Raw genomic sequence first — 17,352 nt, 5'->3', positions numbered from 1 at the left:
AGCAAGGGAAGTACGAGAATTTTTGGGATCAGTAGGGTACTATCGGCTGTGGATACCAGGATTTGCTGAGATTGCTAGACCGCTATATGAAGGGAGCCGGGAAAGCCCGGCCTGGTCATGGACCCCAGAAATGGGAGAGGCGTTCCGGGCCCTAAAGAAAGCATTACTAGAGGCCCCTGCATTGGCCCTCCCTGATCCATCGAAGGAATTCCATCTTTTTGTAGATGAGAAAAAAGGAATTGCGAAGGGGGTCTTAACCCAAACCACAGGCCCATGGCAACGAGTGGTAGCATATCTATCCAAGAAATTAGACTCGGTAGCCGCAGGATGGCCCCCGTGCCTAAGGATGATTGCTGCCACTGCACTAATGACAAACATTTGGGCAACAGTTACCGGTAACTACCCCTCACCAGGTAGAGGCAGTACTACGGCAACCGCCAGCCAGGTGGTTAACCAATACCAGACTGGCTCATTACCAGAGCTTATTACTGGATCCTACAAGCTTGAAATTTACCAATTCGTTGGTTCTGAATCCGGCTACCCTACTTCCGGGCACTGACTATGATGAACCAATTCATGACTGCCAAGAGGTCCATGCGGAAGTGATCTCGGTGAGTAGGGATCTGAAAGATAGACCTCTCGAAGGGGGCGGACTGGTGTGGTTCACTGATGGGAGCAGCTTTATAGAAAATGGGACAAGAATGGCGGGGGCAGCAGTGGTGGATGTGGATGGAAGAGTAATTTGGGCTGCCCGTTTGCCGGAAGGCACCTCAGCACAAAAAGCAGAACTCATTGCTCTAACAAAAGCCCTAGAAATGGCAGAAGGGAAAAGGTTGACTGTATACACGGACAGTCGTTATGCGTATGGGACCGTGCATATACATGGGGCCATTTACAAGGAAAGGGGATTTGTAACATCGTCTGGAAAAGAAATTTGGAACAAGCAAGAGATACTTCACCTATTGGAAGCCATACATAAACCTAGAGCAGTAGCCGTGATTCATGTCCCAGGGCATCAAAAAGCAGGGGATCTAATTAGCCGAGGAAATCAAGTGGCGGATGAGGCTGCAAAACTGGCTGCGCGTGAACCCATCAGAAAAGAAGTAATGCGATGGCGCTAAACCTCCCTCCGCCAGGAATGGGCCAGTTGCCGCCAACTCTAGTATACTCTGAAGAAGATCTGCAGTGGATAAGGCACAATGGGAATTTAAAGAAAGGAGAAGATGGGTGGTACCGAGGTTTGGATTCCACCTTGTTATTACCACAGACTTTGGGGGAACAATTATTAACTCAGCTGCACAAGTCAACCCATCTGGGAGAAAGAAAAGCAGCTAAACTCTTGGAAACGGCCAAACTTCAGTTCCACAACTAGGGGGCGATAGGCTGTAGAATAATAGAGGAGTGCATAGCGTGTCAGGTGATGAAACCTGGAAAAAGGGTAGGACAACATCTGGGGGTTAGGGAGAGGGGTTGGAGACCTGGGAGATCGTGGGAGGTAGATTTCACCAAAATCAAACCTGGAAAATACGGATATAAGTACTTGTTGGTTATGGTAGACACCTTTTCGGGCTGGGTAGAAGCTTTTCCCACTAAGCGTGAAACTGCCCAGGTAGTAGCCAAGGCGTTGTTAGAGGAAATAATTCCATGCTATGGGGTCCCGGAGGTTATAGGATCGGACAATGGACCTGCTTTTGTGGCAAGTACCACTCAGAACTTAGTCCAAATTTTGGGGACTATGTGGAAATTGCATTGTGAGTACAACCCCCAAAGTTCGGGGCAAGTGGAAAGGATGAACCGAACTTTAAAAGAGACTTTAACAAAGTTGGTAACAGAGACTGGCAGGGACTGGGTGACACTCCTTCCCTTTGCTATTTTCCGGGTATGAAACACGCCCTATGTTCTGAATCTTACCCCCTTCGAAATCATGTATGGGACTCCACCTCCGGTGTACCCACTAAGAGAAGGGGAAAGGAGAATCGAACCGGGACCAAAAGATATGCTTCAGGCAGTCCAGGCCGTGTATCAAGTACATAAGGAGATCTTTCCACTAATCAGGGCTATCTATAATCAAGGGAAAGGGCCTATGGAACCCGTGCATGATCTTGAACCGGGAGACTGGGTATGGGTAAAAAGGCATCACCGAAAGTCATTAGAAGCAAAGTGGAAAGGACCTTATGTTGTGGTTCTTGTAACCCCCACTGCTCTAAAGGTTGACGGAATCGACCCGTGGGTACATCACTCGCATGTGCGAAGGGCATCCTCTCCAGAACGAGAGGAAGCTGAGAAGTGGGAAGTTCAGCAGAATCCTGAGAACCCCCTAAAGATCCGAGTCAAACGACAGAATGCGGCATCTCCTGGTCCTAGTTCTGGTGGTGACTCGACTGGTAACAGGGGGAAGCCCTCATCAACCTTATAAATGGACTCTGGCAAAGTGGGAGGATGGGCAGGTGATACAGACAAGGGTAACGGCAGGCTCTCCTAGTTTCACTGCTGATCTATGTATTCTAGCTCCTATTAGCCCGTGTCTGAACCAAAAGGCGTATTATTTCTGCCCTGCTTCGAATCCAGGGAAGGGGGATTGCAATAGCCCCAATCAGTATTATTGTGCATATTGGGAATGTGTGACCATTTCGGCATGGGACTACCCTTCACAGGCTGATAAATACTTAAGGGTGGAATGGGGACCAAGGGGCTGTAAGCCTCAAGGATACGGTCCCCACGGGCGAATCAAGTATCCCTATAGCAATTGTAAATATCTAATCCTCAATGCTACAATCCCTGAGGATCCAGGGTGGAGGTTGCGGAAAACATGGGGGGGTCAGATATTGGGAACAGATAGGGGAGGCTTAATCCTTATTCGGAAAGAAGAAGTCGGGTCAGAACAACCTATAGGCCCGAACAAGGTATTGAAGGAGTCTAAGGGACAAAAAGATGAAACCAGAGGGAAAGGGGGGTTAACCACCCGTAGCCCAGAGGGCTACGTATCCTCCTCTCGTAGGGATGACACTACCCAAGTCCCTGGCTTTGGGAAAGAGGGGACCGGTGACGACCCTCTCTGGAAATTGGTTAGGGCAGCATATGAAACCTTGAACCAGACCAACCCGAATACCACTGCAGCGTGTTGGCTGTGCTATGACATTAGACCCCCCTTCTATGAGGCAATTGGACTCAATTCTACCTACAACCTCAGCACTCTGGATAGTCCTCCTCAGTGCAAATGGGAAGACAGGAAGGTAAAGGTACCCCACAATAGAAAGATGCTTTGCGGGGTGGAAGTGGAAGTGATCAACAGGACAGGAGGAGAGAAATGGGCAATACCTCAAGGAGGAGGATGGTGGATATGTTCTGAAACAGGATTAACACCCTGTCTCGCCTTAACAGTGTTCAATGAGAGCAAGGAATATTGTATACAGGTTTCAGTAGTTCTCCGCATATTGTATCATCAGGAAGAGAGTATGTACATTCACTGGGGGCAGGGGAAGTCAAGAATAATGAAAAGGGAACCAATAACCACGCTTACCATAGCAACCTTAGTAGGGTTGGGAATAGCGGGGGCTGGAACAGGAATAGCGTCCCTAACTTTACAACCTCAAAAATTGGCCTCATTACGAGCTGCTGTAGATGAGGATAATTGAAAAAATCAATATCATACTTAGAGAAGTCACTGACCTCCCTGTCAGAGGTTGTCTTGCAAAACAGACGAGGGTTGGACCTTTTGTTCCTACAGCAAGGAGGGTTATGCGCAGCTTTGGGCGAGGAATGTTGTTTTTATGCAGACCACACGGGAGTGGTCCGAGATTCACTGGCCAAGGTTAGGGAGGGGCTCGAAAAGCGCAAAAAGGAGCGAGAGAGCCAACAAGGATGGTTCGAAACTTGGTACAATCAATCCCCTTGGATTACCACTTTGGTATCCACTTTACTCGGGCCGGTAATAATCCTACTCCTGATCCTGACGTTAGGACCTTGTATCCTAAATCGTGTAATAGAATTTGTAAAGGATCGGGTGGGTACTGTACAATTAATGGTGATGCGACAACAATATTTAGATGTGGACGACCAAGATGAGAAGGAATTCTCAAAAGTGAACAAGGAGAAGGGGGGAATGTGAGAACGGAACATTATGTTTCTGCAAAACCCTTACACCCGGAAGATTTCGAGAAAAGACACTCCTTCCCCATCCACAAAGACGACCAATCCGAAGAGAACCCATAGTGATCGGACCTAAAAGGAAATATCTAGTTTTTGTGTAACCGCCCACCCCCTTGCTGGTATATAAACCCTGCGCGTGACACCAGGGGGGTCCTTGTGCAAGATTCCCCCTTTGAGGGTGAGCCGGGGACCCCAGCTAGCTGGTAATAAAGATGGATCCTGCATCTATCGGCCTCTCTGCTTCTGTCAGGCTTGCGGGCTGGGGAACCGGACTTAACAGCAACTAAGAAAAACAGAGATGAAACTGGAGCTTATGGAGAGACCAAACTGAAAATGAAGGTATTTTTGGAGAAAGGTAAAGTAAAGCAAAGATCAAGAAATTGGGATGGCACATATTTACTCCTATGACCTGATAAAGTAAATGCCAAGAGTAAAGCAGCACAAAAATTTGTGCTCATTTAAACCCTTTTTTAGAGGCCACTCTTTGTTTTTAAGGTCATGACTACCAACCAGGTCCTCAAAGGTAGATGGGGAGAAGAACCAGAGCAGGAAGAGACTTAGCAGAGTGGCTAAGGATTTATTGTTTTCTCTTTTGTTTACTGCAAAAAATACATCTAGGAAGCACATCTTTTATTGCTGGCATCCTTTACTTTTACATAAATAAAACACTTACATTATAACTATTGATAATGTAGCAGCTGTTATGAGACCCAGTAGGGAAATGACCATTTAGAGCTTGTTGTGTGTCCCCAAGACCATGTACAGAGGCAAAGTGCCAGGCAGCCAGACAAGAATGGTGTGCACATACATATACAGCAACACTTATAAAATCTGTCTTAATTTTAACTTTGACCTGGATATAGTAATGCAATGTTTTGTACCCATACTAAAGAAAAATTCCAGCTACATCTTACTCTTAGTGATATAAAAGAAGTTCTGGAAATAATTTTTGAGGAAAAGATGGCAAGACTATTTCCAAGCATGCCTGAAGTGATGTTTACTTTTTACACTTATTTTCTCCATGGTAACAGTGACAGAAGAGAGTGTACTACATGTTAGGTCAAAAGGCTTGAATATTTTCCTGTCAAGCCGGAGTCTAGTATCAATTCACTGCCAAAAAGAATCAGCTGTAATCACCATCTGGAATGTGCTTTAACTCTAATACTGACATCTTTAACACATTGCTCAGAAACACGTGAGCTAATATACTTAGGACATTCCTCATGCTTGCTATAACTGTATTTGTAACTCGTGTAGCCAAAAACTCCTGCATTTCAATTGAATTCCTGAATTAATTTGTATTTATTTGACAGATTCAGAGAAAGGATAATTAAACTTTTCATTCGATTCCTGTATTTAAATATATTTGCATATGAAGCATAACACATGAACAAAGCCTTTATATAATTTGGGAAGGAAGAGTTACTAATTTTTCATTTATGAACTCCTTTTGAGTCTTAATTTTCCACTTAAATGGAGGTGAAAGAAGGACAATGTGCATGTGCTGTGAGCTTTCAAGTTCATGATAATACATTTTATCAGGCGTTTCTGAGACTGACAAAACAGATTTCTCCATTAAATTTTAGCAATTTTAACAATTAATATTCATGCATTTCAAAAAGCACCTAACAACTGCTGTGTGACAGCTTACAAGAAGGTCATACTGGCTTATCAATAGTCTGTGTAATTATATTTCATCTTTCTAAAACCTCAAGCTTAAAGTAGTGTCATGATATTATTCTTTATCTCAAAAAAAAAACTCTCCAAAAATGAATTAATGAACTTGAATTATATGCATTATCTTTTATTTTGAATATATATATATATATATAAAATTCTGTTGTATGCAACCTGATATTGAGCACTTTTCACTGCAGGGTTACTTCCCACTCAACCAGTTTTTATAACTACAGTTTTTAACAGAGCAGTAGCACTCACGATAAGCAGCAGTGCAGTCACATTAGCAAGTTTTAAGTTCATCAGAGGTTCACTTAGTCTTCATGGAGATCTATATTAATGAGACACTAAAGCTGGAAAATCTCTGCAGCAGATAATTTTCTAAGGAACTATAGTTCCTTAGAACTTATAGTACCTTATAGCTCCTTCCTTTTTTCCTCTTTTTTTTTAGCCAGTTTTTCTTCCATATAATCATACTTTGCTCAGACAACAGTGTGATCTCTTGTTTCATAGAGATAAATTTTTTTCAAAAGCAATTTAAAGGACTATCTGAAAATAATGTCTAGATGATGGGATACCTAGTGTCAAGTAGAATATGGGAAAGTAGGAATTGACTGAATTTAAAGTACAGTAGGTGGGTTAATAAACACTTCATTTAACCTCAGATAAACATACACCTTTATTTTCCAATCTGAAATAATTTTCAGTGTTATTTGCTGTGATGTCAAAATTGATGCTCTAGAAATTCCATACAGCTGTACAGAAGAAGGATGGTTGTCATTTTAAATGAAATAAAAATAAATAAATGAAATTAAAAAATGTCATTTTTAAATGAAAATAAGACTCAAAACTTTGTTTTGAAAAAGATATAAAACCCAAACTGTGGTTTAAACTTATGATGGATAAAGTCCTGCTAAAGCCACTGCCTATTTCCTTAGGTTTTTTGAAGCTGATGATAACAAAATGCCAAGGTATGTACAGATCTGCAGCAGCCCATGCAACTTAGTGCTGCCTTTCAACTTAACACCTTTGAGTATCTTGAATACTATTTCTTGAATATCTTGAATATCTTGAATACTATTTCTTCTCCTAATTCTCTGAAGGCCAATTAGACTGGTGTTCTCAGAGTAGCCTAATTCAAACTATCAGGAGTCAGCTCCTCACGGAATTAAATTATGCCTATTAATGGCATTAGTTTTAGTAATAATGTGGCTGGGTAGATTCATGACTTCCTGATGACAGAGGTGGATCCCCTTTTCAGTCTGAGAGATCTGCTTCCACCTCACAGGACAAAAGCCTGTACCACCAGGTTACAAACTATACTGAAGGGCAGAACCCTGCATTACTCTGTGTTTTATACCATTTACCCAGTTGCTGAATGTATGCATTTGGGTGCTCAGCTTTTAGGATCGTCTGGAATCCTGTTCTGTCACTTTTCCTCATATACTATATAAGAAATCTCTGTGCCCTCAACAAGGTATCCTGCTCTCCGGAACATAACTACCAAAGATTATCATTTGATTATGCTGAACAGTAGTCATCAAATTTTTTTATTTCTCCCTACTAATAATATTAGTGATCCAGAGGGTTTTTTTTTTTTTGAGAGAGAGAGAGGATGCAGTATTAACTAACTGAATTAATATGAAAAAGAAAGAAATCTAAAACTTAGGGAGAGTAAGCAATTACAAAAACAAATGAAAAAGTGAAACGCTGATACTTTCTTAATACCATTTATTCACATGTCCAGACCTTAAACAGCAAAATCTCACTTCAAAGTACAATAATGTTCAGGTATATACAAGTAAGAAATTCCTTATGACAATTAATGGCATAAATATTGGACATCAATGGCTTTCTCTAAATATCAATTCTATGCTAGATTTTGTGCTTTGCATGATACCAAACTGGGAGGAGTAGCCGATACCCCAGAGGGCTGTGCTGCCATCCAGAGGGACCTGGACAGACTGGACAACTGGGCGGTGAAAAACCTCATGCAATTCAACAAGGCCAAGTGCAAGGTCCTGCACCTGGGGAGGAATAACCCCAGACACCAGTACAGGCTGGGGACCGACCTTCTGGAGAGCAGCTCTGCGGAGAAAGACCTGGGTGTCATGGTGGACAACAAGTTGACCATGAGGCAGCAGTGTGCCCTCGTGGCCAAGAAGGCCAATGGGATCCTGGGCTGCATTAAGAAGAGCATCTCTAGCAGGTCGAGGGAGGTGATCCTGCCCCTCTACTCAGCCCTGGTGAGGCCGCATCTGGAGTACTGTGTCCAGTTCTGGGCTCCACAGTACAAGAGGGATGTGGAGCTGCTGGAGAGAGTCCAGCGCAGGGCTACAAGGATGATCAGGGGCCTGGAACATCTGCCCTATGAGGAGAGGCTGAGTGAGCTGGGCCTGTTCAGCCTGGAGAAGAGAAGGCTGAGAGGGGATCTAATCAGTGTATATAAATACCTCAAGGGAGGGAGTGCAGAGGACGGGGATGGTCTCTTTTCAGTGGTGGCCACTGATAGGACTAGAGGAAATGGCCGGAAACTGAAACACCAAAAATTCCATAGGAACTTAAGGAAAAAATTCTTAACAGTGAGGGTGACAGAGCACTGGAACAGGCTGCCCAGAGAGGTTGTGGAGTCTCCTTCTCTGGAGATCTTCAAAACCCGCTTGGATGCAGTCCTGTGCCACGTGCTTTAGGTGTCCCTGCGTATGCAGGGGGGTTGGACTAGATGATCTCTAGAGGTCCCTTCCAACCCTAAGCATTCTATGATTCTATGATTCTATGTTATTAGCATTTTATTGTTGCAAAGAGAAGAGAAAGTATAGAGCCCTTAAGATGAGAAGAGTATTAAATAACGCATGCTGTAATTGAAAAGTAAAAGCCAGACAGCATCAAAACTGTTCCAGGCAGTATAATGGTTTTATCTGTTCCTGAAAATGAGTCATTATAATTCAGCAAATGCATGCTCACCAATCTTAGTCTGCACAAAAATCTGTTACAGTTTATGTAATTGTGTGTGACTCAGGAGAATATCTGATTAAAAAATACAAAATTCTTTTATATTGAGAAATAAATTTCTTTAGAAGTGAAAGACCACCTCCTTTTCTGACATTATCTGAAGGAACAGGAGGAGGGGAACTAAAATTGTAACAACCCTACAATATATATCACAGTGCAAATGAAAAATAAAGGTGATCTCAAAATGATTTGCTTTTTGTCAAAGTAAAATATTCTAGGTGAAGAATATTCTTCTTGAATCTTCCTATTGGTAAACTTGCAATTTCCAGGTTTTATTCTTTACCAAAGCAAATAAAATCTCAAAATCATAAAATCCTTCACAAAATAGAGTTGCTCAACAAGACATTGTGAGTGCAGGTTTAGCTGCTCTCTCCTAAAAGGTACGGCCTAAATATGCAAAATAATTTGTGGTCTTGTCTTTACATCTTCTTTGCCTTCCTCTTCCAAATACAAAAAGAAAAAAAAAAAAAAAGTGTAGGTGAACTACTCAATCCAGAATGTGAATTAATAAATCATGGAAAATCTGCACTGAGTAATCAATCAGTTTCAAAGTGTCACAAAAAATATCTCTATACTGTCTTCTGTCATAGTCAGATTGCACTCTAGATCTATGCAAACATACACACACATCATATATATATATATACATATATATATATAAGTTGTAGATAAATAAAGAGAAAAAAATGAATTAATTTACTATTCCTAAGTAACAAAACAATTTGGTACATTATCTCAAAAAAAAAAAAAAAAGGAAAAATCAAACATTCAAAACTGCCATAAGGATTGTGGCTTTGGTTCCTGTTATTTTTTAATGACAAAAGACATGTCTCCAAGTAATAAAGGTTGAAGCAAGTTTCCTGATTCTTTTCTCTGGCTGTGGGCTAAGGAAATGATGAGATCTATTCTGACTTTTCAAAGTTACAAGTACATTTCTACTCTATATCTCTTTCCTACCTGCAATCAAGCAATATCAACCTCAATTGAATCAGTGTATTGTCTGCCAAACCCTTTTGAAAATATGATGATTTAAATTTTTTGGATATCACCTTGCTTAGAAATGAAGGGCTATTAATAAGCAAACATTTAATTACACAATATATTATAAAGCCAAGTCACTTTACAAAGAGTTCACTAATAAAAATGAAAGACAATTAGAATTACTACAGTGCACAGACTTTGACCATTTCCCCAGCAATGAACAGCTGTCTTGTCACTGTGTTAATATTGTCTTTTGATGATCTGCCAGCCCTGACACTTTAAAAGCAACTGCTACTTCCTCTTCTGTCACTGGTGGTTATAAACATCTTACAGAAATGTGACAACTGGTAAAGCTCAGGAAGAGAAATGGAGAAAAGTTAGTTTTCAATGGATATGAAATGGAAATACCAGTGCAGAGAATTATTGCACATATTAGTCTAAATGTCATACTGAAATTTTGAAATAGGATACAGACATAACGTCTGCTTATCTGATTAACTTTAGTACTGAATAGGAAATGTGTCTAGAATTTCAAACACAAACAGATATAGCACTATGTGCATTGTAACAAGTCCAAGACATTTTTGCAAAAAAACAAAATAAAAAGACATTTCTTTCCAAGTAGCCTGGAGGCAAGAGCACTAATCTTAGACAAGAAAAAGATGAATTAATTCCTAAATACTTGTCTAATGACAGGCAAGATCAGAAAGAGAGTAGAGAGTCATCTGATAATTAGAACCACTCACTTGCAGGTACAGAAACATAGTCAGGTGGGGACTTTATCCCAATATTCTCCGGAAGTCTAGATGAGCTTTCTCATTTACTGGACATTGTTCTGTTTGGCATCTCTCTCTCTCTCCCTCTTCTACTTTGATCATAAATATTCAGACCTGAGAATGTTTTTCCCCATTAATGTTCTGACATTGGTACCTTCCCACCTATCACCTTTTTTTGAGAGAGGTGGGGGGTGAGGAGAGGGGAGACATCTATGAAGTGGCATCCCCTGTTGAAAGCTAATCTTGGCCAAAAACTCCAGCTCTAATTATCCTGCAGGCTTCAATTACCACTGCCAACGAAGGCAAGGCTGCATGCCGCTTTTCTGTGTTATGAACAAGGTCAGACATTGTTACTGCTGAAGCAGAAATTGTCCGGGGGGCTGCAACTCAGGCCTACACCTGTGCATGGCTTGTGGCCACCATGACCCTTTGGTCACTTCTATACAATGGGGTGCCTTGTCATATGCCAGGAGATGCATCTCTGACCCCATAGTAAAGATATTGCCAGTGGGACATGAGGACCTGCCAACACGTTGCCTCGTTTCACACTGGCAGCAGCCCTTGGGCAAACAGGGAGCCTGTGAGGCAGAGGAGAGAGGTGGCCTGCGGGACTAGACGGGCACACATCAAAGTACGTGATGAGAGAAAGGCATCGCTCAGGCACTGCTTTCCTCACTGGCAATATTACTATACTATAAATACTATAATAAGTTATGTTGTTTTAAAATACTGCCGTCTAATAAAAATTCCACATTATAAGTCTCCCCCTCATTAAGCTAGAAATTCACAGTTCATTTTGCACGTAATTTGGTAAGCCTTACACTTAATGTAATTTTTAATGAAAATCATTCTAAGTGTTTTTAATACAATGCTCAACAGCTCCCATAAAAAAAGCTCCCTGAAAGCACAGCCAAAGAAGCTTTTTACCTGTATTAAAAGCTTAAGTTGGGAGAGTTACCACTCTTGCTGCCAGGATAGCAGATGCAAACAGAAATTATATCTAGAAAGGCTCAAAAATTAATGAACAACAAATCAGACTCTAAAAGATTCTTTAAAAATAGCATCGTGTTACATTTCAACTGGAATCACCAAGAAATGCTAATGCAGGGGTGAACACATTAACTTAGTGACATAAGGTAGTGAATGCAAGACAACAGCAACAGGTTTGTTCCTCTACAAGCCACACAAACACACATGGAAAGAAGGAAATAGTACCTGACAGCATTTGAGTTGAAGGAAATTTATTTTAGGCCATTGCCTACATGTTTCATGTGCTAGGGGAAACATTAACACCACACCCACTGGGTATTTGCGCACATGAAAGCTCTGTTTGCAGTCTTAAGAGTGTGAAACGATTAAGCAACAGATTTTACACTCAGAACACTTACTAGTGATTCTGCAGGGAAAAGGACTATCCTTTCCATGAAAGTCACTGTGCTTAGATCATAAGGTAGGAAACTGAAAAAACAGAATATTAAACCTTGCTTGCATTTCAGTAATTGCCTGCACTACAAATTTGCTGTTCCTTTTTGGCAGTTAATATTCTATTATTAGGAAAACATGGATCATAATGCCTTCTAATTATCTCTATTAGTTATATATATTTTCCTGCTGTTATTTAGGCTTTAATAGAATGAGCAAACAAAAACCTCACAGCAAAATGTGCTCCATCGTCTATACATCTACACAAATATTTCATGGTTTTAGCTCCAATGATACATGCTCTTCTCAAATACATAATTTTCACTGATTTGAATGAGAAAGCACTGCCATAACTATGAGCAGAATCTACTCATCTAATGTTAATATATGTTTAAGTTTGCGGGAAATGAGAACCACTACGCTCTCAATTTTGTAAAGACTGTATTAGGTGCTCTATTTAGCAAAAAGCATATAAAAGGCTTGTAAATCACGACAAGAAAAAAATATTATTTAATAAGTCTGAGACTAGCATATCTATATATCTCGAGACCTATTTTTACTCTTATGATACCTTATATTGGAATTTATGTGTAACGTATCTTTTATATCTTTTCAGTTCTATACATATGTATATGTAATAGACTATAGTCTAGACTATAGACTTTGGACTATAGAAATAGACTATCGAAACAGAGTATCAACCTTTTAATCACACATCTGGCATTTAAAAAAAAAAAAAAAAAGTGGAGTGGAGAGAAGAAAAGGGCTGTTTGTCAGGATAACTTTTTTTTTAGGATCAGAGTTTGCGAATAAAATACCCTGCTCTCAGTTCCTGTCATAGAGACACACTCCCCATTAGCCCATGTCCCAGTCAAATTACAGAGGAATTCACCAACACCAGGAATCGTACCCCATAATGAACTGACAGCTGGGAGTGCAACTCACATGCACAGAAGTATCATGTTCCCTCTGGGGAACTAAGCTAAGCAATCCTGGGCGACACACTATGTGACATTTCTAAATGATCAGCTTGTACAGCTTGAAGTAGAAACACTCTAATAGCTCAGTGATGATGGAGTGCCACAGAAAGACTGAAGCCTTCCAAACAAAAGCAGGGGTAAAAAGTGGATTTTGAGGCTGCCTAAAACATCGTATCCAAAACAAGGAAGTTCTTCAAAGCAAGGAAACTCAGTTCTCCTGAGTGTTTTCTCCAGTCTATATGCTATAGATTGTACTGGATTTTTAGCAGACCAATAAATTACTCTTGACTTGAGGGAAAAAAAAAAGAAAAGGTAAAGCACTGGTTGATGTCACAAAATAGGGGAATAAAAACCTCCTTCTGAGCAGTATGGCCTCAGCCTGAAAAAGAATGATAAACATAAAAAAAACAATGATAGACATAACTATATTTTGATAATATATATTAAAAAAAACTCCTTCGGTAAAGATATATGAACGTATTCATCTTCCTGAAATACCCAACTAACTTGTTCACTCCCCCTTCCCACACAATTTTACAATCAATGATCCAAAGGAAAGACACAAAATCTTGATTTCTCAACAGATTACAGGATGATGAGCATAAAAAGTGGTTTGGTTTATATAGGGGGAAATTCATCTGTACACATACCACAGAAACAGCACACAATCAAAGTTAAAGTCTTCTTTCACCCAGGTAACACAAACATTCTTTAACAATATATTTATTTAGGCAGAAATTAATAATCCAGCCAATAAGTAATATTAATTTTTGCACTCTTAACAATAAGTAGAACAGGAACAAAAAGAGAGGACACCTAGTGGTGATCAGTGGTAATCATGATTGGATAATATCTCCCATAAGCAATAGACAAAATTACCTGATTTGGTAATGCCCTTACAGACTTGCTCAGTTTTCAAACGCTTCTGTGTGACTTGGCATGTAAGCAGGCTTGTGCTTAGGAGCTTTTCTGAATCAGTATTATTGTGAGGACTAGGAATAAAACAGCAAAAGTAGAATAGGACACTTTCATGTAATGTGCTCAGAAATTCTGCGAATGTTTCATTAACCACTTGAGGGTAGCAATGGCAACGATATAGGCTAAGTAACCTTAAAAAGGTTAGGAGAAATGAAAAACAGCTTTCAGTACAAATCAAACCAAAATAAGATATGGCGGGAATATATAATCATTGCATATTTTATAAAATATAACCTTCTTTGAATCTCTCGCAATAAGCATTCAGTCACTTTAAAATATGTTCCAATTCTACATTACCAGGCATCTCTGAGTTGCTAAGATTTAGAGTGCAGTTTTAGGAGTACAGGTTTCATTTATTTATACATGTCCATTTATTTATACATACCTGTCCTCTGATTGTAACAGTTTTAAGCAAAGCTAAACTCTTTTTTTCAAGTAGCTTCTGGAAAATGCTGTGATTGGAAAGAATCAGTAAATTTATATTGCAAGTAAATGTAAAGCAAAAATGGCATAGCATTTGAGATCTCTTGATTGAAATGGAAATTCAAATGAAAAAGTTGAAAAATTACTTAAAAATGTAAACAAATTCACTGTAACAATATATTTCTTCTTCATTAGTCATATATTTTATTATTATTATTACTATTGAGTTACCTAAAAATATAGGCAACTACTAGGAATAGCTAATTAGCTTCATGCAAGCTTATGTAAAATGTTTAGGGGTCAGCAACTTAAGCAGTCACAATCTCTCTTAGAAGCATTTTACAAAAAACAATTGCGAATTAGATCATTCAATATTTTATTATTATTGTATTTGAAGCAAATATATGTCCTTGTATTGGGTTGGATTTAAGTAAGTTATTCACTGCCCTATTCTCTGCATCTTCACTTTCTGATGTCAAACAAACTACAAAAGTTCTTTCATACTGGATTCTTTGTACACAGTAAAGTACTTTTCAGGAATCTATCCTAATAAAAAAAGCCCACTTGTAAGAAGCTATTGCTAAAATATAGTTTCTGCAATCAACAGTTTAAATAGCTAACTTTATTTGCATATTAAATTATATAACTTTAATTAAGTATATATATATATTTTATCTGTTTTGAAAAAGACTAGCATATTAGATATTGTAGAAAAAATAATCTGAGGACAATGTGAATTTGGAAATTCAGTAAATTAATTCCTGCAAAAATATATTCTGTATCTTTGTTTAAATGTCTCCTCTGATTTCCATTGTTACTTGTTTGAACAAAGTATTAACATCAGACTAAGACAAATATGTCATTATATTTTATATATATCTTGCACCACAGGTTTCAGCTGTTCCCTCATAACCATTAAAGAGAAAGCTTCTGAAATAAACACATTACCTCAATATTACCATATAAGATTTAGCAACTTGATACTGGTTTAACCAATTGAAAAGATGTGAAAATAAATAAATAAAAGGAACTCTGCTTCAAAAATAGCATATAATAAGCCTTCAAATTACTGTCTACTCATCCTAATGTTCAGGAAACATGAGGCTAGGAAAGGAAAAGCCCAAACAATTTCACCCTGTGTTTTCTGTTTAAGGACATAAATACCCCTCCGTGCGATAAGATTTTAAACAACTTTGTTCATTATACAGTTTTCCAGGAATTATCCTCTTGGCGATTTATTATGAATGATGAGCTTGCTGATCATCCTCTCAATATTTTTCACATAATGCTCTTTAATCTGGATCCAAATATACAACATTTTAGTTGCAGTCTGTATAATTCATATGGAAAAAGTACTAAAGCCTTTTAATCACACACATATAAACAGGGCTTGTGCATGTACAAACACCCACAATACAGAATAAAAATTAATGTCATCAGCAAAGGTTTCACTGACTATTGCCATGGGACAATCCAGCTACTGCTTTCTAATCCAACAAAGTGCATCCCTACTGGGTTTATTATTTTAAAACATTGCAATGCTATAACATGTGTTTTCTCAGAAGCTGAAATGGATCACCAGTTAGAATACTTACCCACCCAACATTCAAATTAATAAATTGCTGTGATAGCAACAGCCAAATATCAAAACCTACATAACTGCCTATATTTCTGACATTTCAAAGAGCTAGAGGTGATGGTTGCATGCCCTTCATTTGGGGAGTTACCAAATTCTACTTAGTCTCCATATTTATCCTGGCTACCGGCACGCTCCTGTTTAAAAGGAGCCAATAAGCTTAAGGTTGCTTTATGAGAGGTTCAGCAACAAAGAAAGGAATAGTACTACTACAGATTCTATCTATCTTAACTCTCTGAGAATATCCAGGGAGAATGATAACATGTTATCAAATCTAAAATCAGGGACTCAACTTATTTTTTAATACTCTGCAAAGAAAGGATCATAGGACAAATACTTCTCAAGTTTTATTAGTGGAATTGGATGCAAAACAGATGGCCCAGAGAAATCTTTGTTCTTGAAGAAATCAGCTGCCATTTGCTACAGATTACATTGCTGGTTTGGATTATATCCTCTGGTCTCTTCTAGCCCCATTTAGTGCGAGATTCAACTATTCCTGATTAAGAATACTTGATTTATCTTTGACAACAGAGGCAACAGAAAAAAAAAACTGTATTTATTTCATTGCTTAGTTGAGTTTTATTGTGACAAGCCATTAACTCAAGCTGCTGGAAAATAATGTCATTGACCACATTTCAGAAAGTTGTCTCTCTGCAAAGTAAAGAGACAAAAGGGTAGCTTTATGATAGAACTGCAAGATGTTCCTAATCATTTGCCTTAATTAAACTGCGTACAAAACTGCCATGTTCTTTTCCTGTGTAAAAAATATTTCTACAATGCATTACAGGAAGCAAAAAGATACAGAATTTGCTATAATAATAATAAAAATAATGACTGATTCAAGGAGATATTTAAGAAACAGCTATGAAGAAACAGCTATGATTCTAAGTTTGATACTTAGTATCATCTAGGATCAGGCCTTTTTAAATATAATTTGACTTCACTTGTGAGAAAGCTTAGCATCTAGGTTTCTGTAAAGGAGGAAGGTAAGGCTTTGAAAGCAACAGAACCAGCAGAAACTCACCAGAAAGGATATCAAGTAATCTTTCAATATTCATTTAATTAAAAAAAATAAAAGTAAGCAAATTTATGCGAGTCCATTTTTAATATTGTCCTTAAGTGAAAATGTTTCAAAAAATAATTCCCAGTACTCTTAGCTGCATGAAAGGCTTAAAGAACAGCAGTTATTTTTCCTGTGTTTTAGCACTTCCCTTTAAAACATATTATGATATTTAGATCTACAGGAATGGGGCAGGCAAGAAACGAAATGACTGAATCATGGTGGTATGTGCCAAAGTTTCACTTTCTAGCCCTAAGT

At 38.9% G+C, this 17,352-nt stretch overlaps 1 protein-coding gene across 1 annotated transcript in view; it reads right to left on the bottom strand.

The window, feature by feature from the left end:
• Window positions 1-542: 542 nt before the first annotated feature.
• Window positions 543-17,352, bottom strand: part of LOC148595661 (potassium/sodium hyperpolarization-activated cyclic nucleotide-gated channel 1-like) — a 43,961-nt gene continuing 27,151 nt past the window's right edge. The window contains exon 3 of the mRNA XM_088519974.1: window positions 543-623. Within this exon, the coding sequence (XP_088376100.1) occupies window positions 543-623 (81 nt within the window). The remainder of the gene's footprint in view (window positions 624-17,352) is intronic.

Source organism: Tinamus guttatus, unplaced genomic scaffold, assembly GCF_059628265.1.
Source record: "Tinamus guttatus ecotype Peru unplaced genomic scaffold, ASM5962826v1 Tinamus_guttatus_pri_ptg000078l, whole genome shotgun sequence".
Taxonomy (NCBI): domain Eukaryota; kingdom Metazoa; phylum Chordata; class Aves; order Tinamiformes; family Tinamidae; genus Tinamus; species Tinamus guttatus.
Note: the sequence above shows the minus strand (reverse complement) of the source record. Positions and strands in the feature narration are given on the sequence as shown.